The 27,937-nt window shown below is 63.2% G+C and overlaps 3 protein-coding genes across 6 annotated transcripts; 1 reads left to right on the top strand and 2 right to left on the bottom strand.

Annotated features, from left to right (window-relative positions):
- Positions 1-316: 316 nt before the first annotated feature.
- LRRC56 (leucine rich repeat containing 56) lies at positions 317-19,367 on the bottom strand. The gene is given in 14 exon segments (XM_032879858.1): positions 317-779; positions 1,941-2,056; positions 2,255-2,397; positions 2,605-2,669; positions 2,749-2,925; positions 3,315-3,498; positions 4,269-4,469; positions 4,557-4,653; positions 12,510-12,570; positions 13,249-13,336; positions 16,587-16,669; positions 16,672-16,773; positions 17,231-17,304; positions 19,047-19,367. Coding segments are annotated over 12 exon segments (1,653 nt in total). The 5' UTR covers positions 16,763-16,773; positions 17,231-17,304; positions 19,047-19,367; the 3' UTR covers positions 317-432.
- A 1,800-nt stretch (positions 19,368-21,167) lies between these two features.
- On the top strand, positions 21,168-24,316 carry HRAS (HRas proto-oncogene, GTPase). Of its 4 annotated transcripts, XM_032879862.1 has the most exons (6): positions 21,168-21,305; positions 22,429-22,589; positions 22,765-22,943; positions 23,064-23,223; positions 23,319-23,400; positions 23,886-23,997. In XM_032879862.1, exons 2-5 carry the CDS (start codon positions 22,479-22,481, stop codon positions 23,379-23,381), a joined length of 513 nt encoding a protein of 170 aa, XP_032735753.1. In that variant the 5' UTR covers positions 21,168-21,305; positions 22,429-22,478; the 3' UTR covers positions 23,382-23,400; positions 23,886-23,997. The 4 variants fall into 4 exon arrangements, with proteins under 4 accessions (XP_032735753.1, XP_032735752.1, XP_032735750.1 ...); XM_032879861.1 differs by lacking the exon at positions 23,319-23,400 and having other exon boundaries at positions 21,168-21,303; positions 22,424-22,589; positions 23,886-24,316; XM_032879859.1 differs by lacking the exon at positions 23,319-23,400 and having other exon boundaries at positions 21,169-21,305; positions 23,886-24,316.
- An 817-nt stretch (positions 24,317-25,133) lies between these two features.
- Positions 25,134-27,724, bottom strand: LOC116880235 (vegetative cell wall protein gp1-like). Its single transcript, XM_032879102.1, is given in 5 exon segments — positions 25,134-25,592; positions 25,594-25,949; positions 26,251-26,403; positions 26,691-26,790; positions 27,431-27,724. Coding segments are annotated over 5 exon segments (1,362 nt in total).
- Between the last annotated feature and the right edge of the window lie 213 nt (positions 27,725-27,937).

Here is a 27,937-nt window from a genome sequence, read left to right on the forward strand (position 1 = left end):
TTGCTTGGTTTTGGGGTACCCTGCCCCAAGGGAAGGGAGCTGCCTGCCCCATCCCTGCGTGGGCTAGGAACTGCGCAAATAACCCCCCCTCCAATGGGAGGCCTGGCCGCACCCTGGCATCTGGCGACGGCCTGCCAGAGAGCTGGTGGGCCTCGCTGGAAGGAGCCGGCAGCTGGGCCTGTGCTGGGGACCTGGGCTCTCTTAGCCTGGGCTCTTTCTTGTGCCTGCAGCTGGAGATTCCAACCCCCAACTCCCCTCCACCAAGAAGGATCTCTCCTACCTCAAGCCCATTACCCATCCCCCAACACCCCCCCCCCCCAGCAAGATGCTCTGTGTTCCATGAAGCCAGAGTTCACATGGGGCTCCCACAACCACACTGGGGCTCCTTGGCCCTTGGTGGAGGCCAGCTTGGCAGTGGATGGGGGTGTTACACTAGGGGTGGGATTGGGCTGGGGTGATAGGGTTCAGGTGCGGCAAGCACGGGAGGCCAGGGGGTCTGGCTGCTGGATCTGTTGCTGGCTTTGGGGCTGGACATCCTTGGGCTGGAGGGCTTGGGCCTGAGGTCACCTCCAGAGCTCTCAGAGCTGCAGTCACTGTAGCTAATCCCTGCCCTAGGCCAGGCCCTTGCCCCAGGCCAGGCCCTAAGCTACACAGGGCTCTGAGCCTCCGCCTCCGGGACTGCAGGCCCGTGGAGCCCCAGGAGCTGCTGCTAGAATCAGAAGGCATGGGCATCTTGGGGGGAGAGGGTGTCAGGTTATAGCCCAAGGTCCTGGAAGGCTCTGGAGAACAAGGAAAGACAGCTTGTCAGACAAGGGACCCCATAGGGATCACTAGGTGTGGTGGGGGGTCACCACAGGCAAGGTGGTAGTGTCCACATGGCTCCGCCCCCTAGCCCCCCCGACCCCCCTGCAAGGCAGCATCCCTCTCTCCCACTTCCTCTGCTCCCCTGGGAAGCTGTGTCTCTGCAGCCCTGTGACAGCTGATAGTTGCTGGGGTTGCAGAGGCCACAAAACCTGGGTTCTGGTTTTGGGTCACTGGATCCCAGCCCCAAGGGTGTGTTCCCGGGCCAGGTTCTAAGCCTCTCTATAGAGTGAGCCCCTGGTGCCTCCCTCTGCCTCCGCAATGCCGGGCAAACTGGACGGTATAGCCATGGTCACCCTGTGCCTACTTGGACCCGGCCTGGAGTGGGAGGCTCTGGTACATTTTTTCCCTGAGTCCCCACTGTCTGTCATCACTCCTCCATCTGGCTGCCCTGCCTGTTCTCCCTCAAGGGCCCCCCCGACCCCCTTAACTGACAGTGCTTGACTAGCTGGTCTCAGGGCCCACCCTCTCTCCCCCAGGCACCTGCCAGCACATGGAAGCCAGAGGCTTTGTCTGTCATGTCCCTGTTCCATCCTGGCCCTTTTGACTCCCCACCACAAAGGAGGGCCATTCAGCCAAAGCCCCCTGCTTACAAGGCCTCTTCCCAGGCGTGCCCACTCAGTTCTACCAGTCAATCCTGACCCTTCTTTTGGGAAGCCTCCACGGGCTTGCGGTCCTTCCTGTGTTTGTCCCACTCAGCCATGGTCTCTCTGGAGCCAGTGTTCTGAGCCCAGCACAGGCCCCAGGAGCAGGATAAGGGCAGCACCCTCCCCACCATAGTCTCCTGGCCCATCTGGTGGCCTCTTTCTGCATTGGCCTGTGTCCTGCTCCCTGCCCAGTGGGCCTGTCCTGGCCACTCATTGCCACCCTGCCCTCTTCCGGTCCAGACTCCCCGCTCACAACACCCTGTGACCCCGTGGGCTCAGGGAGGAGGACTTGGGGCTGGAAGCTCTTGAGTGTAAGCAGTGCCCCCCTCAGGAGAGGACTGCCTTGTTACAGCCGCTATCCGAGTCCCGCTGGGGAAGGGGGCCCAAGCTGATGAATGCTGGTGTGGGGCAGTGTGTGGGGTCACTCGATACCTGGGACTGGGCACAGCGTGCCGGAGGGAGTCTTGGGCCTAGACTTGTCCTTCCGTGGGCCACAGGGGGCTACGGCACCTTCCCGCTCGGGCTCCAGGGACCTACCAGGGAGGGGGCTAGAGTGGGAGAAGGGGGCTGCAGCCCTGCCCTTAGAGCCCGTCCTAGATGAGTGTGCCCCTGGTCTGATCCCCCAACCTCAGGCTCCCGTGGCCCACTCCTCCCGCCCACCTGGTACCAAGGCTGTCCCCAGCCACGACCTCCCACCACACAGGACATGTGGCGGTGGGTCTCGACTGCGGTGGGGGGCTACCCACCGCGGGCGCAACTCCCTGCAGGCCGGAAGCCTAGCCAAGGCCGGGGATTCACTGCTCTCTGTAGGATCGGGCCCTGGGCTGGGGACACCGGCAGTTGGGTCCTTCAGTCTGGGTGGGCGCAGCTGCTCTGGAACCAGCCAGGCCTGGCAAGAGAAGGGGCTGGCTTGGGGTCACAGCCTTCAAGGGGGCTGGGCGGGGAGTCCCCTGAAGACAGAAGGGCTGCTCTGGCTGCTGTGAGAGAGCCGGAGCCTCTGGCCGGCAGTGGCTGTGGGGCAGGGGACTGTCAGGTTGGGATACAGGTCCCCTGCGGATGTCCTGGAGTCCTGACCCAGCTGTGGTAGCAGGCCTACCTGGCACTGGTGCCGACGCTCCCACAGGCCTTTGGTGGGGTTCCCGCAGAGGACTCGACTAGCCCCTGCAGAAGAGGGTGTGGCCAGTTCTGCTTTGGGGTTGAGGGCTACAGGGTCAGCTTCGTGCTGAGATGCGTTCCTTACCATGGGTGAGGTTGCTTGTGTCCCCCTCTGGAGCTGGGTCCTTGGGAAGCAGGCTTTCAGGCAGGGGACCCCCACTGACCAGTAGGGAGAGCGGCCATGGCCTGGGGGTCCATGGCTGGGTCTCAGGCAAGGAGAGCTCGGAGCGGAGTCTCTGAATGGGGGCTCCGTGGGGACAATCTGCCCGAGGGTCAAAATCAGAGGTCATGGAAACCCACACCAGCTGGCCAGCCCAAGAACCCCACCCCCCGCCAGAACTCTCCACAGACCAGGGACCCCTGCCACCCAACGTCTCTCGTCTGGACGTCTGTGCCCCACCAGGCGCTGCCCATGGGGAGGTTCTCCTGGCCTGGGGGCGAGCGTGCAGGGCTCTGGGAACAAAAAGGTAAGGCCAAGAAGGGATATGAGATGTGGCTATCCATCTCTATGAGGCCTGGGGGGTGCTGGGGGTATAGAGCTCTCTCCCTGGGGATGGTGGGGGCTGGCAATCTCTTCTGGAGCTCAGCCAGTGAGGGGTCCGGGCTGGGTGAGGCAGTCTTTGCCAGAGAGCTGGTGAGTGGCTGCCATACCCAGCCCAGGGAGCAGGCCATCCAGGACACTGCCCTCCTTGATGGCCTCCTTCACCATGAGCCAGTCCTGGCCCGGCTTCCGGGAGGCCGGCCGGCCTGTGTGCGCAGCCGGAACCTCGTCCAGGACCTGCAGCTGGGGAATCTGCTTCCGCACCTCCGTCCGGTAGTTGTAGCCCCGGAGCACCTGCGGGGTGGAGGGTGCGACAGGCCTGGGTCCGGGGGGCCCCTCAGGCCAGCTCTGTCCTGTGGGGCTTTCTCCAGGCCCTCTGTGGGCAAAGCAGGGGAGCTGAGTGTTGGTGATGCCGCCCCACCCTGCCCGGCTGGCCTGGGTCACTCTGAGCCAGCAGGGACTCTGGGGACCCTGGGCTCTCTCCCGCATGCGAGCTCACTCTCCAGACTCACAGCCAGGGCCCAGTGGTGTCCTCTGGCCTGTGGGACTGCCCTGAGCTCAGAGCTGTGGCCCAGCTGGGCAGCCACTGCACACGGGCGCTGCACCTCTTAGGGCAGGAAGCGTGAGAGCTGGGTGTGCATGGGCAGTGCTGGGGGTACGGCTGCGGAGGGTGTGCGCAAGCCCACGGTGTGTGAGTGCATTCCCACCGAGGGCACGCCCAGGGGATGGAGAGGGTTCGGGCCTGCGTGTGTGTGCATGTGCACGTGCGTGAGTCCGTGTGCTGCCTGAACAGACCCCACGGGGCTGTGTTATGGGCTGGGGGCTCTGTGGGGTCTGGTTGGGACCCAGAGGGTCCTCAGCGATACAAGAGGATGAGCGTTATTATGGTGGGCAAGTTCCTCCTGCAGGCGGGCTGTGCCCTGGAGACGTGCCCTGGGGTTGCCCCTGTTGCCCAGCCTGGACATGGCCTGTGCTCAGGTGGGCAGAGAGGCCGCTGGGACCGCGGGGGACCCCAGAGTGCCTCCCCCTCCGGTGCACGTGCTGCTGGGGGCCCAGACACACACCTTGTTGGAAGGGCTGGGCCCTGGCCGCAGGCACACCGGGTTGCCCTCCAGGGTGAGCGTGGCCAGCCTCGGGCACAGCCGCAGGTAGCACACCTGCCCCAGGTCCTCCACACTATTGCCCTCCAGGTCCAGCACCTCCAGCTGCTCCAGCAGGCACAGCGGGCTCAGGTCTGAGACGTTGTTGTAGGAGACGTAGAGTTCCTAGGCGGCAGGGGGCTCAGCCGGGGCGCCGCTCAGCCGGGGCTTGGTCGGGCACCCTCTCCCCAGCCCAGGGCACCAAAGACCCACCTTCAGGGCCAGGAAGGAGCCAATGCCGTCCAGGTCGGTCAGGCCACAGCAAGCCAGCCACAGCACCTGCAAGTGGGCCAGGGAAGTGCCCAGGTCTCTGTAGAGGGTGGGGTTGGCTGGTCAGCGCTGTCTGGGGCTGGAGGGCCATGTCCGTGTCCATGAAGGCCCTGTGCCACACCTCGTGCCCATCCACCACCCACACCTGGCTCTCTCCAGGTGCAGGGGTGCCTGTGAGGTGTGGCTCATGTGTGGCACCCTCCATGCCAAGGAAGGGGCCCCTGGAGCCCCTGCCCACCCTGCATTCCCTCTTTGCTGCCTCTTCCTGGTCTCCAGCATGGGCTGAATCCACTTTCTTCTGCCCCTGGAGGGCCTGAGGCTGCTGGGGGGGTCGGGGGGAGAGTGTGGGGTGGTGGTGGTACCCACGCCGGACAGCTTGGCTGGGCCCCACCTGCTGCCCATTGCAGTGGGGGTCGCAAGGCGGCCCCTTCCCCAGTAGGGTCAGCCCAGGGGCTTCTCCCTTCGTCTCTCTGTTTGGCCTTTCTTGTGGACGGCTTCCCCACATACAGACCCTCCACCAGCCAGCTCTGCCCGCAGGACCTCCTCCACCCCTGCCACGGCCAGTCCCCTGCCCAAGCCCTGGACTTGTCCTTGCCACCCTCCCTCTCTGCTGCAGATGGGCAGGCCAGGGCTCTTTGGGCCCCACCTCTGCCTATGGGGTCCTCTTGTCCTCAATGTCCCCGGACAGGGCGCAGGTCCGGTGTTCAGGTCCTTCTAATTGGCTTCTGGGATGGTCTTGATGGCATTTCTTCTGCATCTTACCTGCCTGTGCTCCCTGTTCTTACGCATGGAGCTCTGCCACTCGTGTGTTGGTCCTCTGAGAACGACCCCCATACCGTTGTCTTCTCTGTCCCCTTTACCTGTTGTGGCCTTTCCCTCTGCATTCTGGGCGATTTCCTCACTCCAGCCTGGCCCCGACATTGTCATGTCAGCGTCGTTGTCTAGTTCTGAAGTTAGGTCTGAGGAGTCTGATTGCTTTCTGACCCTTTCTCACGGCTGCTCTGCTGGTTCTGACGATACCGAGACCCACGTCTTCTGTGGGGCTCACGGTATTGGCTGAAGGAGTCTGGAAGTTCTACACCCCTCCCTGCCCTGTTGGTCTCCTCCGGGACCCTTCGTTTTGACCTTTTCCTTTAGTGCTGCAGAGCCCCTGGCATTCCGATTATACTAGTAATAGCTTCTCCCGCATTCAGGTTGGGAGCGCTGGTGTGGAATCCTGCGGGAAGAGCTGAGCCACTGGGGGCCCTGGTGTGGGCGGCTCCCCTGCAGGGGCACGAGGGGATGGGGGGCGGTGCTGGGGGCAGAGCAGACCTGTGCTGGCGCCCACGCTGGCACGTGCCCCACGCTGGGGCGGGCTGCGGGTCTCCCTGTGTTCCCCGGGGCGCACCCTGCACCCTCGCACGGGGGGACTTGGCCCTCGCCCTTCCCCCTGCTCAAGTGCCCACGTGACACACGATGACATGCGCAGGGCCCCTCTTCCAGCGCACATGCTCCCCAGGGACGTCTGGCCCACCTCCCACCTGACCAGCGTCCCCTAGCCTCCGGGACCCCTTAGTCTGCACCTCCCAGTTACCGAGATGCCCCGTGTATCCACAGCCTGTTGCCCTGAGTGGATTTTCCTGCTGCCTCTGAACTGGCTGAAATTTGTGTCCAGGGACTTCTTCAAGAGGGTTAATCTGACCTAGTGATTTTCCTTGGTCTCTGACTCCCTCAGAGCCGCTGGCCGGGCATGCAGGTCACGGTTCATGCCTCCTTTCCACGGTCCTGTCGTCTGGCTTTGAGTGTCTCTGTGGCGCAGACTCAGGAAGATGTCATTCTTCTTCTTCCTGACGGACGAGGTGGTCCATCTCCTTGGCCGCCTCCAAGTGCCATCCTCACGTGGGCGAGTTTGCTTGGTGTGTGCTTTGCTGCTGGCCGGTTGCTTTCAATGCCTTCTTCCAGTCTGGGGCTGAAAGTCTTCTTTTATGCCCAATGAGTTTTCCTGAGTCTTTGAGCTTTCATTCTGTTCTGTGGTTTCCATTTCCTTCTGCGGCAGATGCACACGTCAGGCCCTCTGTCCCACGGGCACCCCCAGACTCTGTGCACGGATGGAGAGCTGGGCTTGCGGTTGTCATTCCTGTCTCCTGTGTGATCTCGCTTTCTTTTTTAAGATTTTATTTATTTATTTGACAGACAGAGATCACAAGTAGGCAGAGAGGCAGGCAGAGAGAGAGAGGGAAGCAGGCTCCCGCTGAGCAGAGAGCCCGATGCGGGGCTCGATCCCAGGACCCTGAGACCATGACCTGAGCCGAAGGCAGTGGCTTAACCCACTGAGCCACCCGGGCGCCCCCCGTGCGATCTCTCGACAAGGCCTCCCGCAGTTTTGCTGTCAAGTCTGTCTTCGTGTTTGGAGAGTGTGGGTACTACGTGCCCAGCTGAAAATGGGGAGTCCCCTTTTTATGGAAGATACAGATTGGGGAATAACTAGTAGATGTTGCCTCATCTCACATTAAATAGGAAAATTACCAAATATTTAGAACTAATGACAACAAAGCATCCAAAATCTGTGAGCCCTGCCTGAAGTGGTACATAAAGAGAAACAGCCTTCAACACATTTACCCAAAAAACCGTGAAAGTGTTACAACGATTAAGCTGGGCATTTAGCTCCAGGAGCTAGAAAAAGAACACCACCAAACCGCAAAAAGAACAGGAAGAGGAGACATAACGAAGGTCAGGATGAAAGTCGTGACAGCCAGACGGAACGCGGGGAAGCTGCCGGAGCCCGGACTGCGTTCTTCGAAACATTAATGGACGGCCTCCAGCCAGCCTGATGATGGGGAAGAAGGAGATGGCACGAACGAGCAGACAGTGCCTGAGAAGAGGAGGAGTTGCCGCCAGAGCAGTGATTGAAGAAACAGGAGACCCCTGCAAGCAGAGTACATGCCCACTGTTTTGGGACCAGAGAAAGCGACACCCGAAGAAGAGGGACACTGGATGCTGGCCTCCCCCGCAGCCCTCTGAGTCCTCAGATCTGGACTGTCTTTGAGAGTTCTAACGAGCCATCCTGGAATAGACGCTCTCGATCTTGCACAACGATTTCTCATACAAGAAGTTTCAAACTTAGAGCAGCCGGAAAGAACGAGAAGAGGGAGAGGCAGCCCAGGGTCGGGCCTTGACCCGGAACCGGAGACGCACGATGCTGGGTGGGGGGTGCCAAAGGGGTGACCCTCGTGAATGCAGGCGTGAAAATGCCCAGCGGATCGTAGCTCCGTGTTTCGGCGCTTGCAGGGCTCAGCGAGCGAGTGTGCCCTGTGCCCTGGTAGCCTCGAGGGGACTCACCGGTGTCTGACCGTGCTGATGGGGCAAGACACTCACACACCCATCCAGGTAAAACGCACACCAGCGGTGCCTGTGGCTGTCTTGCTGATACCGAAGACTTGCTAGAAGGCCCGAGGACGAAGCCTGAGGGCCAGAAGTGAAAGACGGCCCTCGACGTGCTGATCGGACCCTCACCAAGACAGAAACTCCAACGGAATTAACACACTTTTGAACACGAACTTGGCAGTTTTACTAAGGAGAGAATAAAGACGCACTATTGCCAGATACAAAGCCCGTGTGGGAAACTCAGCCGTGTTTCACTGATTTAAAACATGTGTTCCCGGGTGCCCGGGTGCCTCAGTGGGTTAAGCCTCTGCCTTCGGCTCAGGTCATGGTCTCAGGGTCCTGGGATCAAGTCCCGCATCGGGCTCTCTGCTCAGCGGGGAGCCTGCTTCCCCCTCTCTCTGCCTGCCTCTCTGCCTACTTGTGATCTCTGTCTGTGTCAGATAAATAATTAAAATCTTTAAAAAAAAATGTGTTCCAAATCAACATAATGTTTCTGTATGCCTCTAAGAGTCAACCAGAAAATGCAGCAGGAACAGGACCTCATTCATGATTATAAAACTACTGTAAATGTCTGGGAATTACTTCGTTCTGGTTTAAGGGGACTCTTGCTTCACAGAGTGCGGGTGTCCTGCCCCATTCCAAGTGGCCGTTGGTAAGGGGGGGGGCGGGTCCTGGTGAGCCCACGCCAGTTCCTGTTCCATGGTCCTCCCAGCAGCTGGTGTTCGAGGGTGCGCACATGCAACGGTTCTGCCCAAAGAAACATAGGAAGGATGCGGGGAACCTGCTTGTTCTTACGAGTAGACACAAGAGGTCGCATCCTTGTCACAGGATGAATTGTGTCTCCCCCACCCCCACCGATGTGCGTGTGTTGAAGCCCTAAGTCCTGGCAGCCCAGGATGTGACCCTATTTGGAGCTGCCGTTGTTGCAGATATAATTAGTTAAGAGGAGCTCACACTCCCTGGGGCTAATAATACATTATATGTAAAAAAAAAAATAAAAAAAAAAGAGGAGCTGATACTGGGGTGGGTCCTTATGCTTATGTACCTTATGGTACTTATGTACCTTATGGTACTGCTGGTGCCATCTGGGTCCTTATGAACAGGAGACCCAGGGACGCAGCCCCAGGCGCAGGGAGGAGGCTACAAGGACATGACGGCAGAGACTGGGCTGCGTCCGCATGTCAAGGGAACGTGGAGGACAGCCAGCAAAGCCCCACAAGAGGACAGGGGAATGAGATGGGTTCACGCTCAGCCTCAGAAGGAGCCGTGGCTGTCCACCCCGATCCTGACCTCCGGCCTCTCTGACTGGGCAGGGATGACTCCCGCCGCCAGCCTGCCAGTTCATGGGGCTTTGCTCAGCAGAAATCTGACACTCCCCCCTGGGCTGCTGGCGCAAAGGATGCCTGAGCCTGCGAATGCGTCGGGTCCTGGGAAGGGACATGCAGGAGTCGGACACGTGGTCACACGCTGTGGGGAGACTTGCTGAATGAACCCGAGCCCAAGAGCCAACGCTGGGCTTCTCATGGGCTCCACGGGGGTCAGGCTCCTCAGCGCTGAGAACTGGGTTTGGCCCAGAGTACGGCTGGACCCAGGTTTCCGTGACTCGCCTCCGAAATCTAACTGATAACAAGCTTCACAGGCAAGTTTAAAGACGCTCTTAAGCATATAGAAGAACGCAGGAATGGAGAGTGATAGCATATTTGGGCATGAAGATGGCTTAGCAAATAACCCAAGTTAGCACGTGAATCTTCTGTAATTCCCAAAAGGAACTCCAGACAGAGTCCCGTGTGTGAGACCCAAGATCGGTTCGTAAACTCCAAGTGTGGCAACTGTTCAGGAGCAGCTGGGCTGTTCCGGGGAAAGGAAGACTGAGATGAGGGCATCGGACGCAGATCACTGGACACGGAGCCCCACCAATGTCAAGCGGGGCCTTGGGGCAGGAACAGACCGACAGATGAGACAGAGAGCCTGTAGTCACATCTACCCCTGGGCCCCCTAAAGGGCAGAGTGGCACCCCAGCCTGCAGGCAAGCAGGGATCGCGGGGCAGATGATGTCGGGAAGACAGACTCACTTCACGGCCACAAGGAAAACTGGGTCCCAGCCTCACGCCACGACCGAAGGTGAGCTCACAGGTGAGTTGGAGGAAAGACCCGATAGTAAAAGGCGAGACCAGGAAAGTAAGAGGAAAAGTGGAACGCAGCCCCTGGCTTTGGGGTGGGAAGGAGCTTCTTCAGCGAGGCCCCATCACCAAGCACAATCGATGGACCGACCAAAACCAAAGTTTCGGCTCAGGTGAAGGCGGGCCCGGGGGTTTCACAGGGGTGGGAGGGCGCCTTGCCGTGTGAAGCCCGGTCAGGCCACGTAGGGACCAGGAAGCAGCGAGCGGGTGGGCCCCTCCTGAGGGACTGCGGAGCGAGCCCCGATGGTGTTGGTGGGAGACACGCATGCGGCTCAGTTAACAATTCCTTAGTGGACGGCAAGCAGCGTTCTCCGAGCCGGCTGGGGCCAGGTTCTCTCTCAGCTTCCACCAGACAGACAGACACTACGTTGAAAACTGTTTTCTAGTCCTTGATATCCTGCCTGAGATTTGATTTTTGTTTTTTTAAGTAACGGCTGCGCCCACCACGGGGCTCGCAGTCTGGACCCTGAGGTCCGGAGCTGGGCGCTCCTCCCCGGGCCGGCCAGGCTTCCCTCCTGCCTGCGATTCCAGCGTCCTGAACGCAGCTGTCACCACCTAAGTCGTGACGGGAGCTTCCCGGACTGTCAGACTCAATCAGTTTCCGTTTACGGACTTCTGTCCACCTTCAGCCCGTGGACATTAGCAAATGTCCTGTGGCCAAGCCTCAGCATTTGGTAACAGAAGGAACCACGAGACTCATCATGTTTCTCACTGTTGTCATCAAGGGACAGAACAGGTTTTCTTGTAATTTATGATCGAATCATTTTTCCTGGAATTGAATTTTCTGTGTTGTCACAAATGGTGGGTCATACTTCTTAAATCTTTAATCCCTTCTGCTTCTCCTTATGACCTCCTCGTTTTGTGCTCCCAATGTACCTTATTCCTCGTTGAGCTAATTTGTACGGCTTCACGGGGAAGGATAAACGCGATTAAGCTGTCAGAACACTGCTTAACCACGCATGTGGGGCGTCTCTGAGGCCCCATTTCCAGACCCTCCCTCGGCCCCGGTGGGAGCACGCCAGGCCGTGGCTCCCTGACACCTGCTCGCAGCTTCTCTGCTCTGGGGGCCACGAGGTCTTCTGGCTTTCTTTGCTTCCATTTCCAGGACTTAGGTGTTTATTATATTCTTTTCGATGATTTTTTAAGGATTTTATTTACGTAGTTGTTGGAGAGAGTGAGTGAGTAAGCACCTGACCCAGGGGAGGGGCAGAGGCAGAGGGAGAAGCAGGCTCCCCGCTGAGCAGGGAGCCCGATGGGGGATTTGATCCCATGATCCTAAGATCAGGACCTGAGCTGAAACCAAAAGTCAGACGCCTCACCGACTGAGCCCCCCGGGCGCCCCAAATCAGCAGTGTCTTCATGCAGCCCGTTTTGCAGGAACACCTAAAACTGTCTGATAGTAACTGGGCTTTGTTCTTGCCAGCCAATGAGGTAAACAAAGGACATTAATCTGTCCTTAGTTTTGAATTTTGTCTTTTAAATTGATTATTAAAGGGGCGCTTGGGTGGCTCAGTGGGTTAAAGCTTCTGCCTTCGGTTCAGGTCATGATCCCAAGTTCCTGGGTCATGATCCCAAGTTCCTGGGATCGAGCCCCGCATCGGGCTCTCTGCTCAGCAGGGAGCCTGCTTCCTTCCTCCCTCTCTCTGCCTGTCTCTCTGCCTACTTGTGATCTCTGTCAAATGAATAAATAAAATCTTTAAAAAAAATAAATTGATTATTAAAGTGCTGTTGGGGCATCTGGGTGGCTCAGTCGTTAAGTATCTGCCTTCGGCTCAGGTCAGGATCCTGGGGTCCTGGGGTCGAGCCCCACATCTGGCTCCCTCCTCAGCAGGAAGCCTGCTTCTCCCTCTCCTTCTCCCCCTTGTGTTCCCTCTCTTGCTGTGTCTCTGTCAAATAAATAGACTCTTGAAAAAAAAAAGCGCTATTGTGTTTTACGTGAGGCCGTGCTGGTCTTGCTGGGCACGAGGGCTGGTGGGGACCAGCCTGACCCCCCCAGGCTCCCCGCCCCAGTGGTACAGGGATGCCCCAAAACCCTGAAGGCCTGGGTGGCATTGGGGCACCCACCAGAGACCTCTTGCTGGCTGAGGACCCTCTGCGGAAGGTAGGGGGCACCTCCCAGGAACCCCACAGTCTGTTGACCTGGGTGGCCGGCCTGACACTGACCACCAGCTCTGGGCGGCATGGGCCACCATCAGCAGGGGCCTCCACCCAGCTGGGGGCGGGTTACACAAGCTGCATGTACCCAATGCAGTCAGGCTGGAAGTGTGGGCATTAGGACTGGGAGATGGACACCGCAGGACACCTAGGAGCCCCTCCATGGGGACCCTCTGCCCCCGGCCAAAGGGACACTCACCGCACGGAGCCCAGGCAGCTGCCATTCAGCTTCAGCTGGCTGAGGTTGGGCAGGTGCACCCCTGTGTGCCATGGGAGGGAGCGGTGGGTGACCAGGCCGCACTCCTGCACTCCCCTCTCAGCACCCTCCGGAGGTATCCATGCCCCACCGGGCTGTCCTGGTGCAGCCTCGGCCTTAGGTGGGTGCGGGAGGTGTGCCTGAGTGGAGCAGGCCACCCGGAGGCCGAGAGGCCATGGGACTCACGAGTCTGCTTGGGGCAGGGGAGCCTCATTGGCATGGGCGGGGTCACCACAGCTTGGGTCCTGCCCCTGAGCCACAGGGCCAGCCCCGGGCACCCCAGACCATCGCCTCTGTCAGCTCGCAGCACTGGGTGCCAGAGCACAGGAAGCCCCTGGCTGGTGTCCCCGTGTACCCCAAAGCCCCTGGCAAAGGGTTCCAAGTTACATTCCCTTGACGAACAGGGCACTGACCCTGCGGGATGGTCCTGATCCCTTAAAGAGGGGTGCAGGGTGGGCCCGTGGGGTGTAGGAAGGGTCTGTGGGGTGCAGGGCAGTCTCGTAGGGCACAGGGCAGGTCCGTGGGGTGCAGGGGTGCAAAGACCAGAGCCTGGCTGGCTGCACTGGGGCGGATGGGCCCTCAGAGAGGAGCTCGCCAGGGCGGGGCGTGGACGGGGAGGGCGGGGCGTGGATGGGGCGGGGTGGAGGGTGGGATTGGGGCATGGACAGGGAGGGGCTCTCACCGAAGTTTCCCAGGCTGTTCTCACGAGTGTTGACACACATTTCCAGCATGCTCACCAGTCGAAGGTCATCTACCTGGGCCAGGGCCCGCTGCAGAAATCGATGACGGGTCAGTCGTGTGGAGTGGACAGGGGTCACTCCCTCCCCGTGACGTCCCTGCCCTTGGCCATGGGGCTGGGACAGCTGGCACATATTTCCCTGCCTTGTCTCTGCTGACTTTAGCCGAGGACGGTGCAGGCTGGCGGGGGATGAGAGCATGGGGTATGAAAAGAGACAGTACCCGTGCTTGGTGGGGGGCCCATCTGCAGAGTTGGGCCTGAGGGCCAGTGTCCCCGCGAGTCCCATGGAACGGGCCCCCATATAACAGAGGGTTTAGGACCAGTTTGGGAGGCCGATGTGAGTGCTGCTGGGGCTGAAAAGACAGATGTGTGCGTCGTGCGGCAATGGAGTGTCCCATGGGGTGGCTGGATGGCAGAAAACGTGCTTGAGGAACTTGTCACATGAGGCTCCAGGAGACACAGGGCTCAGAGGGAAGGGAGGGCGCTCAGAGATGTGGTACTGTGGGTCTGGAAGATAAAGTCATCTCTCCATTCCAATCAGCCAAAGAAAAGGCCGAGGAGGTCCGCAGGACGGGTGACTGTGGGAGTCCGTCTTGGGAGCAGGATGGGGTGCTCTGCGCCTGCTACCCCTGCAGAGGCTCTGGGGCTCTCAGGGGAGGCCTCCAGGGAGCTGGTGACCCCGTTTTCAGTGGCTGAGTCACAGAGAGGTGTGTCCAGACCCCGTCGCAGGCATGGCTCTTGGCACCAGGCGGCACTGGACTCCACCATGTTGAAAAGCAGGTGTGGTGACCTCTGACCACCAGCGAGCCCCGGCCCAGACTGGGGCTCACAGGGACCGTCTGAAACGCCGGTTTTTGGGACCATGTTCTCCAGGTAGGAGCTGGGCAGAGAAGGAAGGAGGCCCCAGGATGGACAGAAGCCACCATAGGGACAGCAATCTTTGGTATAGTGTGTTCCCAGCACACGGTGCCCAAACACGTGTCCAGTGGGCCCCTAGACCCCTCCTCAAGGGGGAGAGGCTGGTGAGTCACCCTGCTGTTCCCACCTTGCAGGCTGGCCGTGGGGCCACACTGGGCTTCATGCTTGCCGGGGTCCTTCTTCAGATGTGCCCAATGCAAACATTTTCTCCCAGAATGCTGGGCTCACCTGATGTTAATGGGGACTTGGTGGTGTGGGGCAGGTGGGCCATTGCTCACACTTGTCACTCCTCCCCTGAATTAGAACTGTCATCCATTTCCCGCCCAGTGATAACACGGACCCCAGAGCAGGTGGCCTTATCCATGCTGGGCCTGGCCCAGGGAGCCCTCAAGTGTGCACCTGGGTTCACCTGCTGCTTCCCCCCAGGTGTCGATCCTAAGCAGGGCTGCCCCACATGGGCCCCTTAGCCTGGATCCCAGTGGGAACCTGCTGGGCAGACCCCAAGCCTGAGGACAGACACCCATCATTGCAGCCAGAACCTGGGTGGTCTATGGTCAGCGTTGTGTGTCCGCAGATGACAGACAGATATGGAGACGCGCCAGGCCCGGGTGCCCCACAGGACGACTGCGGGGTGCCTTAGTGTCAACAGGGTCCACCCGACAGTGCTGTGGGTAGGCGCTGCCCCGAGGATGATGAGGGGTGTCCAAGCAGATCTGAGGGAACAGAGTCACGATACTGTTTGCACCCCAACTAGCCCGATTCTGTAGGGCTCCCAGGCCGTACAAAGCCTTCTGAGCGGTAGAGACATCCCCCACCATCCGTCTGAGGAAGATAGTGACCATACACACTTCTGCAGGGACACCCCCTGCTGGGCACGATCTTCCACGAACGAACACAAAATGGAAAGGAAATGAAACAGAGAGTCCAGTGAACCTCAGGAAAGTCTGCAGCTCCCGGCCTGGCTCCCAGCGTGTGATACCAGGGGGGTGACAAGGCTTGGTCCCCCTCTGGGTCCAGCCAGGGTGCGGTGGGGGGACTGACCCTACCTGCACCTTGCTCCCGGCACTGCCCGGCACGGCCAGGCTGGACCCTCCCTGTCCTGCTGTCCGGAGCAGGGAGTTCTGTCCCCAGCCAGCTGCTCTGTCCAGCAGATGAGACCCCAGCTCTGTGCATGGGTCAGCCAGTGCCCGGAGTGCCTTCGCAGGTCAGCCTGTTGTCCGTGCAGCCAGGTGTCCTCTGTGGCCCCAGGAGGGCCCCTCTAACTAGCCCACCTGTGGTGTCTGAACCAGGCCTCATATGTGCGAAGGGACAGGGGACCCCAGAGCTGGCCGGTGCAGGGGTGGGCCTGTCTCTGTCCCCCAGCTGAGCAGCTGGTGGGAGGGCCGTCCTGATGGACTCCACACTGGATCAAGACCCTGGGAAGATAGGGGCCTGTGGGCATGGCTGGAGGGCCGTGCACACAGAGGAGCTGGCTTGGAGCCTGGGGAGGGGGCCCGGCGGGGGTGTCCCTCCCACCTTCCCTGATCAGTGCGGATGCTTCTCTGTGAGTCGGCTGGTCAGGAAGGCGGGCAGGGACCTCAGGCAGCCAGGCTCCTTTCTGCATGCTGGTGAGCACGTCACCTTTGAATCTCCAAGGGACCCCTCCCTGGGCACTGCACCTTCTTACCCTGTGCAAGGGTGGGTGTGGGCCTGAGGGCTGCCTGGGCAGTGCCTGGACCTGGTGGGACCTGCCCCCTCAGCATGGCCAACAGTGGGTGCGGAGTTGCCCAGAGGGGTTGCTGCGTGGGAACCTGGAGTCAAGAAGGCTCTGCATCTCCCAGTGGGTCGCAGAGCGGGAGTAGGGGGCGGCAGCAAACCACCCCCCCCCACCAGGTTTGGGAGAAAGCCTTCCCCAGCTGCCCCCGACACAGTCAGTGGGACCCTGGAGCAGCCGCCACTTCGCCAGCCCGCCCTGGACGGCAGGGGACCCTCCCTTTGCTTGTGTTTTCGTTGACCCCTGGAGGTTTGCCCCTTCCGTGCGCCTGGCACTGTCTGCCGCCCAGCCTCCCACCAGAATGGCGCTGCTCCAATAGGGGGCTTCTGAGGTTCACGGAGTGGTTCCTGCGCATCAGGAGAACACCTGGGAGTTCCTGCCAAGCTCGTGCCCTCGGGCGTCCTGAGTGCCTGGGGGCCATGGGTGTCACCAGGCCCCTGGGGCTGGCCCTGAGGGTGGAGCAGTGCTGGGGACGAAGCGGGGCTGAGAGCAGAGCGGCCCTCAGTCAGGCAGGGCTGCAGGTGGGCTGTGGATTGAGCGCAGGCTGGACGTGCCCAATGCTGCCCCATCGGACCCCTGCGGCCTGAGCCCTCCACCCCTCAGCACTCACCAGCCGGGCAGGCGACAGGGACTCATCGTCCAGCCCCTCGGCACGCCTGTCCCTGTGGCGGCCTGGGTTCTTGCTCTGTGGGCGGGGTTCTGCAGGCCTTGCCAGCTCAGCTCCCACACCGGGACCATGGCTGCGCTCGGCCAAGGCCCGTGGGCTCTGTCCCAGGCCTGGGCCATTCACATCCAACCTGCGTGGACAGGCAGAGGGCAAAGCCACTACGCCTTTGCTCTTCCCCCGATCTGCAGCCTGGCTGGGACCGCGCGCAGCAAGGCTCTGGGGCTCACCCTGCCTGGCTCCGATGGGGCTCTCACTCACTCGGTCTCAGCCTGCCAGGGGACGCGTGGTGGCCTCATCATTGCCTGCTCAGCCTTAGCTCACACCCACTGGGGTCTGGGCGGGTCACCTCCTTGTGTTTCTACCCACCCTTCAGGGTCCACAGTAGAGACTCCCCTATCTGAGGTCCTACCCAGGCTGTGCGTCTGAGGGGAGGCCTCAGGTCATGTTCGCTCTGTCAGCTGGGGCCAGCAGCAAGCCATTGGCTCAGGCCCTGTGCTGTGTGTCTCCACCAATGGTCTCCAGGCCTGGGGGCCCAGGGTCAGGCTCTCAAGGGTTCCCCACACCCCTATGCCCACTGAGCCCCTCACCTGGAGGCAGCTGCCTTTTCCCACCACGGGTCAAACATCCAGACAAGGCAGCAGCATGTGTCTTCAGGTGACACCTGCAGGAGAGAGTCGTGGTGGCCTCCTGGCCAGGGCATTTGGGACAGGCTGGGCTGAGGCCATAGGCCAGGTGTGGAGGTGGTTGGGGCTGTCCATATGGGCACTGGTCCTCAGGTCCTTTGATCATCCTGATGGGGGACCTGGACTGGCCGATGAGGAACAGTCAGGTGGTGACTAATGCCATCCTCTCTCCAAAAGGGGTCCCAGGTCTGTCAGTCTGAACTGTCTCTCACGGGTGGGCCTCCCTGGCACCTTGTCCCTCCGGAGCCCCCTCAGCCCCAGGCTCCCAGGGATGTTGTCCAGTGTGTCCCTGGACACCTGCACGAGGCTTGCCTGGAATTGCCCCTTAAAGATGCAGATGCCTGGCCTGACCCCTGGCCCTGGAGCCATCTCTAGGATTAGAGCCAGAAGTCTGCTTGGAATGTTCTGGGCACTTCCCTCTCACTTGGGTTGAGGCCTCGCTGACCGCTGCACCTGTCTTACCCCTAACCTTCCTGGATTTACTTTCCTGAGAAGTTTGACGTGTTCTGTTCTTCAGCTCATTCTCTGGAGTGAGCACTGCACCCCAAGACAAGTAGGCCCTCTGCAGGCAGTGTGCTTGCCTGCTGTGTCCACATGTGCGGAAGGGGGGCTCTCCCCCACCCACTGGAGGAATTGGGGGTGTGATGGGGGCACAGTCCGGTACTGCTCTTCTCTCTCAGCCCCCTGGACGCATTAAGCCGTGCCCTCTCCCTCATGCCCGGGGCTGGGAGGGCGGCCAGCTGGGCTTTCGCAGAAGCGGTGGAAGGGGCTGCTGAGCCCTGGGACAAGCTGCCCAGGCTCTGTGGGCCTCAGTGGCCTCATCTGGAAAGTGATCTGTACCCTGAGGGTCCAAGGAGGTCAAGGCCGTGCAGGTGAGCCCCAACATACAGACTCACAGGGTTTCTAGGCAGGATTTCTTTCCACAGGTTCCCTCTGCAGTCTGCCTTTCTCCAGCTGGTGAAAAGCCCAAGCCTGGCAGAAGGGCCCGTCACTGTGCCTCCCGGGAAGGCTGGCTGCCCTCATCCCAGCCTTGGATATATAGGCTGGTCAGGCTGCCGTCCCAGGTCGCCTCTGGGCATCATCCTGGGCCGAGCCCACTGCCTTCCCTTCTGTGCCTGACAGCGGCTGGCTAGAGGCCCTACCCTGACCCGGCCCCACATACTGGTCCTGTCTAGCCCAAGGGTCTCGGGGTCCAAGGAGCCAGGCCTGGGCTGGTAGCCGCAGCTCCCATGTAAACACTGTCCCTCCCATTCATGCAATGGCTGGAACTGTCAGTTCACGTCCCTGCTCCCACCCTGCCCTGCCAGTCTAGGAGCCCCAGCTGGAAACTTGTGTCCACAGGCTAATGCCAACCCCTGGCCTGGGTCGTCAGCTCTCCGGGTCCCCTGCACGACTCCACTCCTTTACCTCAGAGTAGAGGGGCTCGGAGGGCAGGGCCTGGTCCCCTCCTTGGTCCCCACTATGGAAACACCCAGAGCAGAGTCTGGGTCCCTGCCTCCCTCTCCCTGGCAGGCGCAGGGCCTTGAGCCCTTCGAAGCACGGCTAGGGGTGTGGGCGGGGCCCCCGAAGGACCAGACTGGACATCTAGGGGTACCACCGAGTCTCCCACTGGCTTTGCTGCCTCGTCCTGGGACCCGTCCTCGGCCTCAGTCTCCCCCAGGCACGGGGGAGATACAGCGAGGCCTGCGGCCCAAGGCCCATAGGCGTGCTTGGCTCTCACCTGCGGGGTCGGTCCCGGTGCCACCGCCCTGGGCGCCCTCCGCTGCCGGGCGCTCACTCCGACTCGGGGTCGTTCTTCCGGTGGCAGGGTTGCGGGGCCGGGGCGCCATGGCAACGAGGCCGGAGCCTCATCTGAATACTAAAATATTCATGAGGCCGCGGGAATCTCCGGGCTCAGCCACGCCCCTTAGCAACGGTTGCTAGGGCAGGCCGGCGGGGCGGGGCAGCAGCCTACCGGGTTGGGATCTGGAGGGCTCGGCCCCACGCGGTGGGCGCCCTGTGCGCTGGGCGGGAACCAGGGGGCGGAGGTGAGAGGCCATCCAGCCGCGGGGGTGGAGGGGTGGGGCCTCGAGGAGGCTGGGGCGCGGACAGACTAGGGGTCAGCCCCTGCAAAGGCAGTGTCTAGTGCAGAGCAGCGCCCACCTTTCCCGGCTGGGAGGGTCGTCCCTGAGGTCCCGGCCTTCAGAGATGTACGCTCGCCTTCAAGTGTGGTCGATGCTAAAACAAAAGGAAGCGCCATGGGAAAGGATCCCCCCGAAGAGGAGGGAAACGCAGATCTGGACACCCGGAGGGGAATTTGGAGTGTCCATGCTCCCGAGGGACGCCGCCACCCGCTCCCATTTATGCGTGCCAGGCGCGAATCCCGCCCTGTTCTAGACTGCCACGGCACGTGGGGTCGGTGATGCGGTGCGGCGGGGGCGGCCCCCGAAGGGGTCCGCCAAGGTCACGGCCTGCAGTAGGGTGAGCTCCCAGAGAACAGCCCCGAGCCGGCATGGGAGGGGATAGGGGATGGGAAAGGGGGGCGTCCGAGCAAAGCAAGGTTGGGTCTTCTGTGTAATGCACCATTCTTTCTTTGTAAATAAGGAGGGTGTGTTTCTGCACCACTTTGAAAATTTTTTAAATGTTAAAACCATGTCTTTTTGAAAATCTCAAAAGATAGGATGTGCGTTTGTGCTTGGGATGGGGGAGATTTCAGTACACCCCTCTGAGCAACTTTTGGGTGGGATTTGCTGGGTACCATTTGTTAATTGGGCCACACGGTAAGCTTCTGTAGGGTTGGAAGGGCTGGGTGGCGGGCAGCTGGGTGGGCGGGTCTGCAGGGCCTGCCCCAGCTGGGCGAGGCTGGTGGTGAAGGGGTGCGGGAGAAGGCCGGTCCTCGGAGCCCTGGCGGGGCTGCGCACTGGAGAGAACCAAGACCCCCTATATGGGATAAAAAGGGTATGTGTGTCCCGCTGCTCCGTGGGCTCAGACGGGCCCCCATCCCTCACCCCCCCGCCCGCCCACCCCGCAGAGATGCCCAGGCATCTTCTGGCCCTGGGCGCACCGGCTGTGCCGAGCCCAAGACTAACCGAGGTGCCAGGTGTCCTGGAAGGGGCGCCGGCGCCCGTTCCGGAGCCACCGCACGGGAAGAGGGGCGCAAGGCAGCCGAGCCTCCGGCCACTGGGGGGGTCCCAGAGGCTTCCGGCGCGGCCCGTCCGGGAGCCTGACCCTCGCCCCGGTCGCCCCTCTGCTTTGCTCCAGGCTTCCGCCCACCCCTCAGTCCCCCAGTCCGGGGGGCGTCCGCGGTGCTGGCCCTCCACCCTCCCTGAGGCTCGCCCCCGGGCTGGCCTTCGGCTCCGTGGCCCCCTCGGTGGACCGCGCGTCGCGACGCAGGGAAGCCCTTCCCGGCAGGGCAGGGGCTCGAGCCGGACCGCAGCGACCCCGCCCCAGCCTACAACCGCCGGCGGTCCGGCTTTCCTGAGGGGCCTCCATTCCCCCGGGAGAGTCCGGAACCTCTCCGGAGAAGCCGTCGCCCCCGGACCCCTGACCTCGCGTCCTCGCAGTCCTACGGCCTGGCAGAGCCCACCCCTCTAGGCCGCGGCCCACGAGGGCCTGCCGGGCCCGCACCACCCTCCGCGCCGTTTCCCGGAAGCCCCGCCCGGCCACGGCTCTTGACGGGCGGGCGGGTCGGCCAACCGGAGCGGGGCGGGACGGGGCGGGACGGCTCTGGGGCGGGGCCCGGCCCCCTCGGCCAATGGCAAGCCGCGCCAGGCTGACGGACGGGCGCAGGGCGGGGCGTGCGCCGGTCCCCGCCCCCGGCCCCCCCCCGCCCCCCCGCCCCGAGTGTCCGCCGCCCGCGCCCCGCCGCCGGCAGCCGGAGCCGCACCCTCCGCGGACCGAGCCCATGCGCTGGGCGAGCCGCGCGCCCCGGCCGCGGCCCCTTTCCCCGCCCCCGCCCCGGCCCCGGCCCCGGCCCCGAGGGCAGTCGCGCCAGTGAGCGGTGAGTGCGGCGGGGGCGGGCGGGGGGCGGGCGGCGGCCCCGACCCGGGCTGCGGCGCGGGGCGTTGGAGGCGCGGCGGCGGCGGCGGGGCGCGCGGGGGCGCAGGTGAGCCGCGGGCGGGAGGGCTGCGGGAGGCGGCGGGGGCACGGTGCGTCCGCGCCCCTGGCCCTGCCCTCCGCGGGGCCCCAGCCGTGCTCTTGGGCAGCGTGCGGGGGGCCCCCCGAGCCGAGGTCCGCCGCGGCCCCCCTCGAGTCCACGGCGCGCTCCCAAGGGCTCGGGCACTGGGCGGCCATCACGGTACACAGCCGGCGAGTCAGGGGTTAGGAAATCGCTGCCCACTGTCTAGGGACAGGAGCAAGGGCACCCCGCGTTCAACCTCACAAATCGGGACACCCCGCCGGAGGCCTTGAGTCTTGCTCACCTGCACCCCTGCTCCGCGCCTCCGCTGGGCCTGTTTCTCTCGCTCGGTCCGTTACCGGGAGCCCTCCTCCCCCCAACCCGCGCCCGGCCGCCTCCTCGGTGTCCTTTCTCCGAAGCTCATTGGTAGCAGGATACAGTGGGTTTCCCCTTATTTTAACGCGTGCCAGCCTTTTCCTTGGAGAAGGGGCCGGGGGCTTCTTTCCCTGCTCGTCACCCTGCGCCTGGAACAGCAGCTGGCATGCAGTAGGCGCTCAGTAAATGCTTGTCAAAGGCAGCAACATGCTGGCGGCGGGGGGGTGGGGTGGGGGGGGTCCTCAGCCAGTCGAAGGCTGGCGCTGGCCTGCCCAGGCACGCTGCTGTGGCCCGACCTGTTCTTGCAGGGAGGGGACCGATAACCTCAGCCTGCAGGGCTTCCAGTTCAGGCTTTCTGCCTACCCAGCAACTTCTAATTTGGGTGCGTGCTTGGGAGATGCTCTCAGCTGTCAGCTCTGCCTTTTGGGGGCCAGCTTTCTGCTCTCTCAGAGCCATAAGTGCAGCTGGAGTGGGGGCCGTCTGCCACCCCTGGGCTAGAGGGGCTGCAGGTGGGGGGGGGCTGGGCCCCGTTCCCTGGCTCTCTGGGGCCAGAGGGTGGGGCGGTGGCATGGGGAGCTCACAGGCCTGCTCCGTGGGGCTGGGCCTGTGCTGAGTGCAGCTCCCTCCGCAGGCGGGACGGGAGACCACCGCAGTGCCCCGTGCTTCAGCCCTTGAGGAGCGATGACGGAATATAAGCTTGTGGTGGTGGGCGCTGGAGGCGTGGGAAAAAGTGCCCTGACCATCCAGCTGATCCAGAACCACTTCGTGGATGAGTATGACCCCACCATCGAGGTGAGTGTCGGTGCTCCCGTCCCCAGCCTCGACTCCTGAGGTGGGCTTGTCTTCCGTGTGCTCCGCGGGAGGGCGTCCCCCGCTTGTGGGACTTGGGGGTGGGGCAGGAGAGAGGCCCAGGATGGGCCCATCCTAGGAGAGGGCGGGGGGGTTCCTGAAGCCTGTTCTCCTGCAGGACTCCTACCGGAAGCAAGTGGTTATCGACGGGGAGACGTGCCTGCTGGACATCCTGGACACGGCGGGCCAGGAGGAGTACAGCGCCATGAGGGATCAGTACATGCGCACCGGGGAGGGCTTCCTGTGTGTGTTCGCCATCAACAACACCAAGTCCTTTGAGGACATCCACCAGTACAGGTGGGCTGCTGGCCGGCCCTTGGGGCTTCTCTGTCCTTGTTTCTCCTCATGTCTCTGTCCTGGTTCTGGATGCAGCTCTGCCTGCAGCTGAGCGACTGGCTCCCACTTTTTTCCTCGTAGGGAGCAGATCAAGCGAGTGAAGGACTCCGATGACGTGCCCATGGTGCTGGTGGGGAACAAGTGTGACCTGGCTGCCCGCACCGTGGAGTCCCGGCAGGCACAGGACCTCGCCCGCAGCTACGGCATCCCCTACATCGAGACGTCGGCCAAGACGCGCCAGGTGAGCCGGCTCCCCACCCCACCTCGAGCCAGGGACCCGCCCCGCCCCGCCCCCGCCAGGGAGCAGTGCTCATTGCCCCCTCTCCCCCGACACAGGGCAGCCGCTCTGGCTCTGGCTCCAGCTCCGGGACCCTCTGGGACCCTCCGGGACCCCCGTGACCCAGCGGCCCCTAGCGCTGTAAGTGTCCCCGGACGGCAGGGCAGCGAGGGAGGCCAGGGCCCAGGGTCTGGGCTGATCCAGCTCCAGGGAGAGGCGGAGGTCCCTGGAGAGAGCTGCCCTGAGCCAGGCCGGAGCGGCGACCCTGGGGCCCTGGCTCCTCGGCCCCCAGAGTGCCCTGTGGGCCCTTGTTGGCCCTGCCCCCTTCATGGGCTGGTGGGGACAAGGTTGGTAGGTCAGAAAGGAGAGGGACACGGGGATGTTCAAGCTGCGAGCCAGACCCCGGGCCCGCCCTGTGGGGGAGGCTCCTGAGGAGCGAGCTGCCTGGTGGGGGCAGGCCTGGGGCTGCGGGATGAGCGGGGCCCAGTGGCCACATGGGAGTCGGAATGGGAAGAGGGTGGGGAAGGGCAGGGATTCTACGTGAGCTTGAGGCCGGGGGTCCCTCGGTCCCCTCCCCTGCCAGGCCCCAGGCCGAGTCCCACTCTGAGCCGGCCCCTCCTTTCCAGGGCGTGGAGGACGCCTTCTACACGCTGGTGCGCGAGATACGGCAGCACAAGGTGCGGAAGCTGAGCCCGCCCGACGAGGGGGGCCCCGGCTGCATGAGCTGCAAGTGTCTGCTGTCCTGACGCCCCCTCCCCCCACCATCTTGCAGGCCCTCTGTGCCCCCGGAGCACGGGCACGGAGCACGGGCATGGGGCATGCGGGTGCCGGATGCCAGGAGGAGGTGCTGCGGTCGGAGGGAGGGCAAGGGAGGGAAGGAGGGAAGCGCCGCCCCGCCGGCCCAGGCTCCCTGCACGGAGTCCGCACACCTCCCAGGACGCTTTGCACAGACTGTGGTGACCTGAGGCCACCGGCACCCGGCTGTCACTCTCCTCCCAGCCCCGTCCTGGTCCTTTGGGCACAGGCTGAGTTGCAGTAAATTATTGGATGGTCTTGACCCTGGCGTCTGGCCGAGATGGGAAGGGCCCCGGGTCCCTCAGCCTTGTCTGCCTGGAGGCCCCTCTGCGGGGAGCCCTGCGGGGACTGGGGAGGCGGGCTGGGCCAAGCCACCCTCTTCTGTCTGGGTGTCTGTCTGGTGCGTCTCGCAGAGAGTCTGGGCGCCTCAGGACAGGCCGGCTTTGCGTTCGACCACGACAACACTTTATTGAATGTCAGCAGTCAACAGGGGCTCAGAACCAAGGGTGCCAGCCTTCCCCTGGGGACGGACACCAGCTTCTCCTTCAGGGGAAGGGGGTAATCCCACGGAGGCCTGGGCACTAGCGTCCCCCACTTGGCACCTGTGCTGACGGCGGGTGTCGGCACGTTTCCCAAGTTTCCTTGAGAGGCAGGTGCTGAGGACGCGGACCTGAGCTGGGGTGCAGCATCAGGGTTCCCGGACAGGGTCCCAACACATCTGCCTGGCCTTGGCCACTGCCCCATGGCTGCCAGGTGACCGCTGGAGACCCGCGCTCTGGTGGCCCCTGCCTCCTACTGTTGGGGAGGGGAGGGCAGGGCCCACCTGCCCGTCCATGCGCCCAGGCTGGGGTGACCTGTGGTCCCCAGTGCTGACCTAGGTGGGAGTCGTGCACCCGTGGGGCATGCCCAGGCCCCAGGTGGACACAGAGAATCCTTCAAGGACTTGAGCAGCTTTGGGTCAGAACTCAGGACTGCCCAAGGCCACGGGGCCCGAGACCCATCAGTCTTCCTTCTGGTCGTGGGGGAGCTCGTGTTGTCTCTGCTCCCGGGGGCCTGGGGTCAGGCCAGCGGAGGTCCCTCTAGGTCAGTGACTTGTACATCCTGGCGGGGGTGCCATCTTCCAAGAAGTCCAAAGTGAGGAGGCAGGGCACCGTGCTGGCTGCCCAGAGCCTCTTGGCCCCCACGCTCTTCTCCAGAGGCTGAGGGGCATCTACTTTCCCCATCAAGGAGGAGATCAGAGGGGCCTGGGCAGGCTCGGCGCCCTGGGGCTGTGGGCTCAGCGTTGGCCCGCACGTGTCTCGGCTGGGCTGGTCGAAGGCCACACAGGGGCAGGAGCTGCAGAGGCCCCAGGGCAGGAAGGGTGTCCTTGGCCCTCCTGCATCCTTCTTCCTGGGGTGGGATGATCTCGTCCCAGGAGACCCAGAGATGTTTTGGGGCCTGGTCTGGGGTGTGGCCACAGGGGTGGCCCCAGCAGGGGTTAAAGGGAAAGGGACCCAGTGTTGTGGCCTCAAGGCCATGTCCACAGGCCCCCTGCATGCAACCCCCCTGATGTCCTGGCAGGTTGGGGAGGGAACTGCATCACTGCCAGGGTAGCCGGGCAAGCGAGGGGTCCTGGGCTGGGGGCAGCTGTGCCAGAACTAGGGTCCCAGGGGCTTCTGGCCACAGGGGTGCAGCCAAGGGCTGCGTCGACCTTCCCTCCTGCAGTGGCTGCTTGGCCTTGAGCACGGCCTGGCGGGGAAGGGGTCCCAGCTGCTCAGGGTGTGTGGCTGGGCCTGGGGAGGCCAGCCTGTCCACTCCAGAGAGCGTCTCCAGTGTAGGAGAAGGGAGGAGGGCTGTCGGGGCTGGGGACACCTGCTCCTGGCCCAGGGGCATCTTGGGGAGCTCTTCAGGGCCGGCTGCAAAGAGGCAGACTGGGTTAGCGTCTCCAGCAGGCTGCTTGTGCCCAGCTGGCTGGGCCCCCAGGGTGTGTTCCCGCCTCCCGGGTGTCCACCCTGGCCTGCCCCTCACACCTGATCCAGGCCGTGGATGCCCCGCCCCCACAGGGGTCACCCCGATGCCCGGGCCGGGCCTGGGTTCCCTGAGGTTGGAGCAGAAGAGCAGAGGGACAGAAACACAGAGGAAGGCCCCCCAGGAACTGGGTCCACTGTGAGTGGCCCCAGGAGGGTGAGGCAGGAGGGGACGGGGACCGGAGCCCACCTGGCGGGGGCAGGTCGCACTTCCTCCATCGGAGATGGGCCATGGAGGCCCGAAGCTGTTTGAGGACGGCCTCATCCTCCAGGGCCCAGGGCTGGGCCAGGGTGTCTTGAAGGAAGCCCTGCAGCCCTTCCAGGGGCAGCTTCAGGAGGCGTTCTGGGCAATGGGTGTGAGTCAGAGCAGAGGGGCGCCTCCCCACTGTCCCAGGATCCTGCCCGGGGACAGTGGTTGGGCGTCCCGCTGTTCCCAGGAGCACCACGGGCAGAGCCGCGCAGGAGAGGCCCCGTGCCCGCTGCTCCTCTGCAGGGGGGCCCCCAAGCCACCGGCCGGCCTGTGTCCCTCCACCAAGGCCTGCCTGCTCCTTGCTCCTGGGAGCAGTGGGCCATCTCCCCGGCCCCCCATACCTGCATCAGACACCCCTGGGCTCCCACGGGGTCCCTTACTGCGGTGCAGCCTGAGGACGGTGTAGGCCATAGCTGTGAGGACACGCTCTCCGTCCAGCATGTAGGCGTCCCACAGCTTCAGGGTGAGCGCGAAGGGGGTCTGCAGGGAGAGAGGGTGTGGGAGGCCCAGGGGGGTCTCCACGGGGCGAAGGCCTCCCCTCTGCCCCGCCCCTGCCGCCCCCCTGGCTGCGTCGGACAGGGCTCCGCAGCCCGTCTTGTGGGTGTCCTCCTCCTGGGGAAGATGGGCTCCAGATGACCTTGGGCAGGAAGGGCCCAGCCAGTACGACCCACAGACCTGGGGGGCCACAGACTCTGCCCCACCCTCGGTGCCCACACACCCCGACAGGACTCCAGGCTGGCCGCAGAATGGGCCGAGGGCCAGTCCGCTCCCAGGCTGACGTGGCCTTCCCTGGGGAGGCAGAGATGGACAGCGCCGGTCCCCCGGGACGTCCTCAAGGGGCCCCCTTTGGGGCTCCAGGACGCATCAGGACGGCGAGCCTCAGGCTCAGGGCCTTGGGGTCAGGCCTGGCTGGTCTGGAGCGTGAGGCCGAGCTCGGGCTTCCCCTGGGCCCGGGGCCGGGAGCAGGTCAGGGACCAGGTCTGCCTGGGGAGCCTTACCCGGCCGATGAAACATTGGAGAAACTACCTGGTGGTGTACAGCCCTGCGCTCATCTCTTGCTCGTCCTGGCAGAAGGACACAAGGTGCTCGGGTCCCAGCCAGCGGCCACCGCCTCCCTGACCCCGGCCCCGTGCACACACTCCCCGAGGCCCTGCTCAGCCCCGAGGGCGCCCTGGGCCCAGCAGGAGACGGAGCTGGACACCGGGCTCTGGGCAGCGTGGGCAGGGTTCTGTGGGTCCCCTCCCCCTGCCCCGGGCCGTGAGGGCAGGGCCTCCAGGGAGCATCTACTCGCCAGGTGTTTCTTCAGGCCTTTGAGCTCCTTCTCCATGATGTCGTCGTGATGCCGCTGGAAACGGGCCAGCTTTGGGAATCCTGGAGCGAAGAACCCTGAGAAGGCCCCAGGCACCCCCACCATCAGGGCCTTGTCCCCCACCAGGTGGGGGGTGAGTCTGCCAAGGGCTCCGCTCCCAGGCCCTGACTGGAGCGTGTGCCCACAGCCCTCCCAGCCCTGGCTGCGCCCGTTCGTCCGTGACAACAGCAGAGCCGTCCGGGCCTGGGGGGCCGGGCCAGAGGTCCCTCCTCCTCACAGAGACCCAGCTGAGTGGGTGGCCGGGCTGAGCACCAGGCC

The sequence above is a fragment of the Lontra canadensis genome, unplaced genomic scaffold (genome assembly GCF_010015895.1).
Source record: "Lontra canadensis isolate GAN:19392208 unplaced genomic scaffold, GSC_riverotter_1.0 scaffold66, whole genome shotgun sequence".
Taxonomy (NCBI): Eukaryota; Metazoa; Chordata; class Mammalia; order Carnivora; family Mustelidae; genus Lontra; species Lontra canadensis.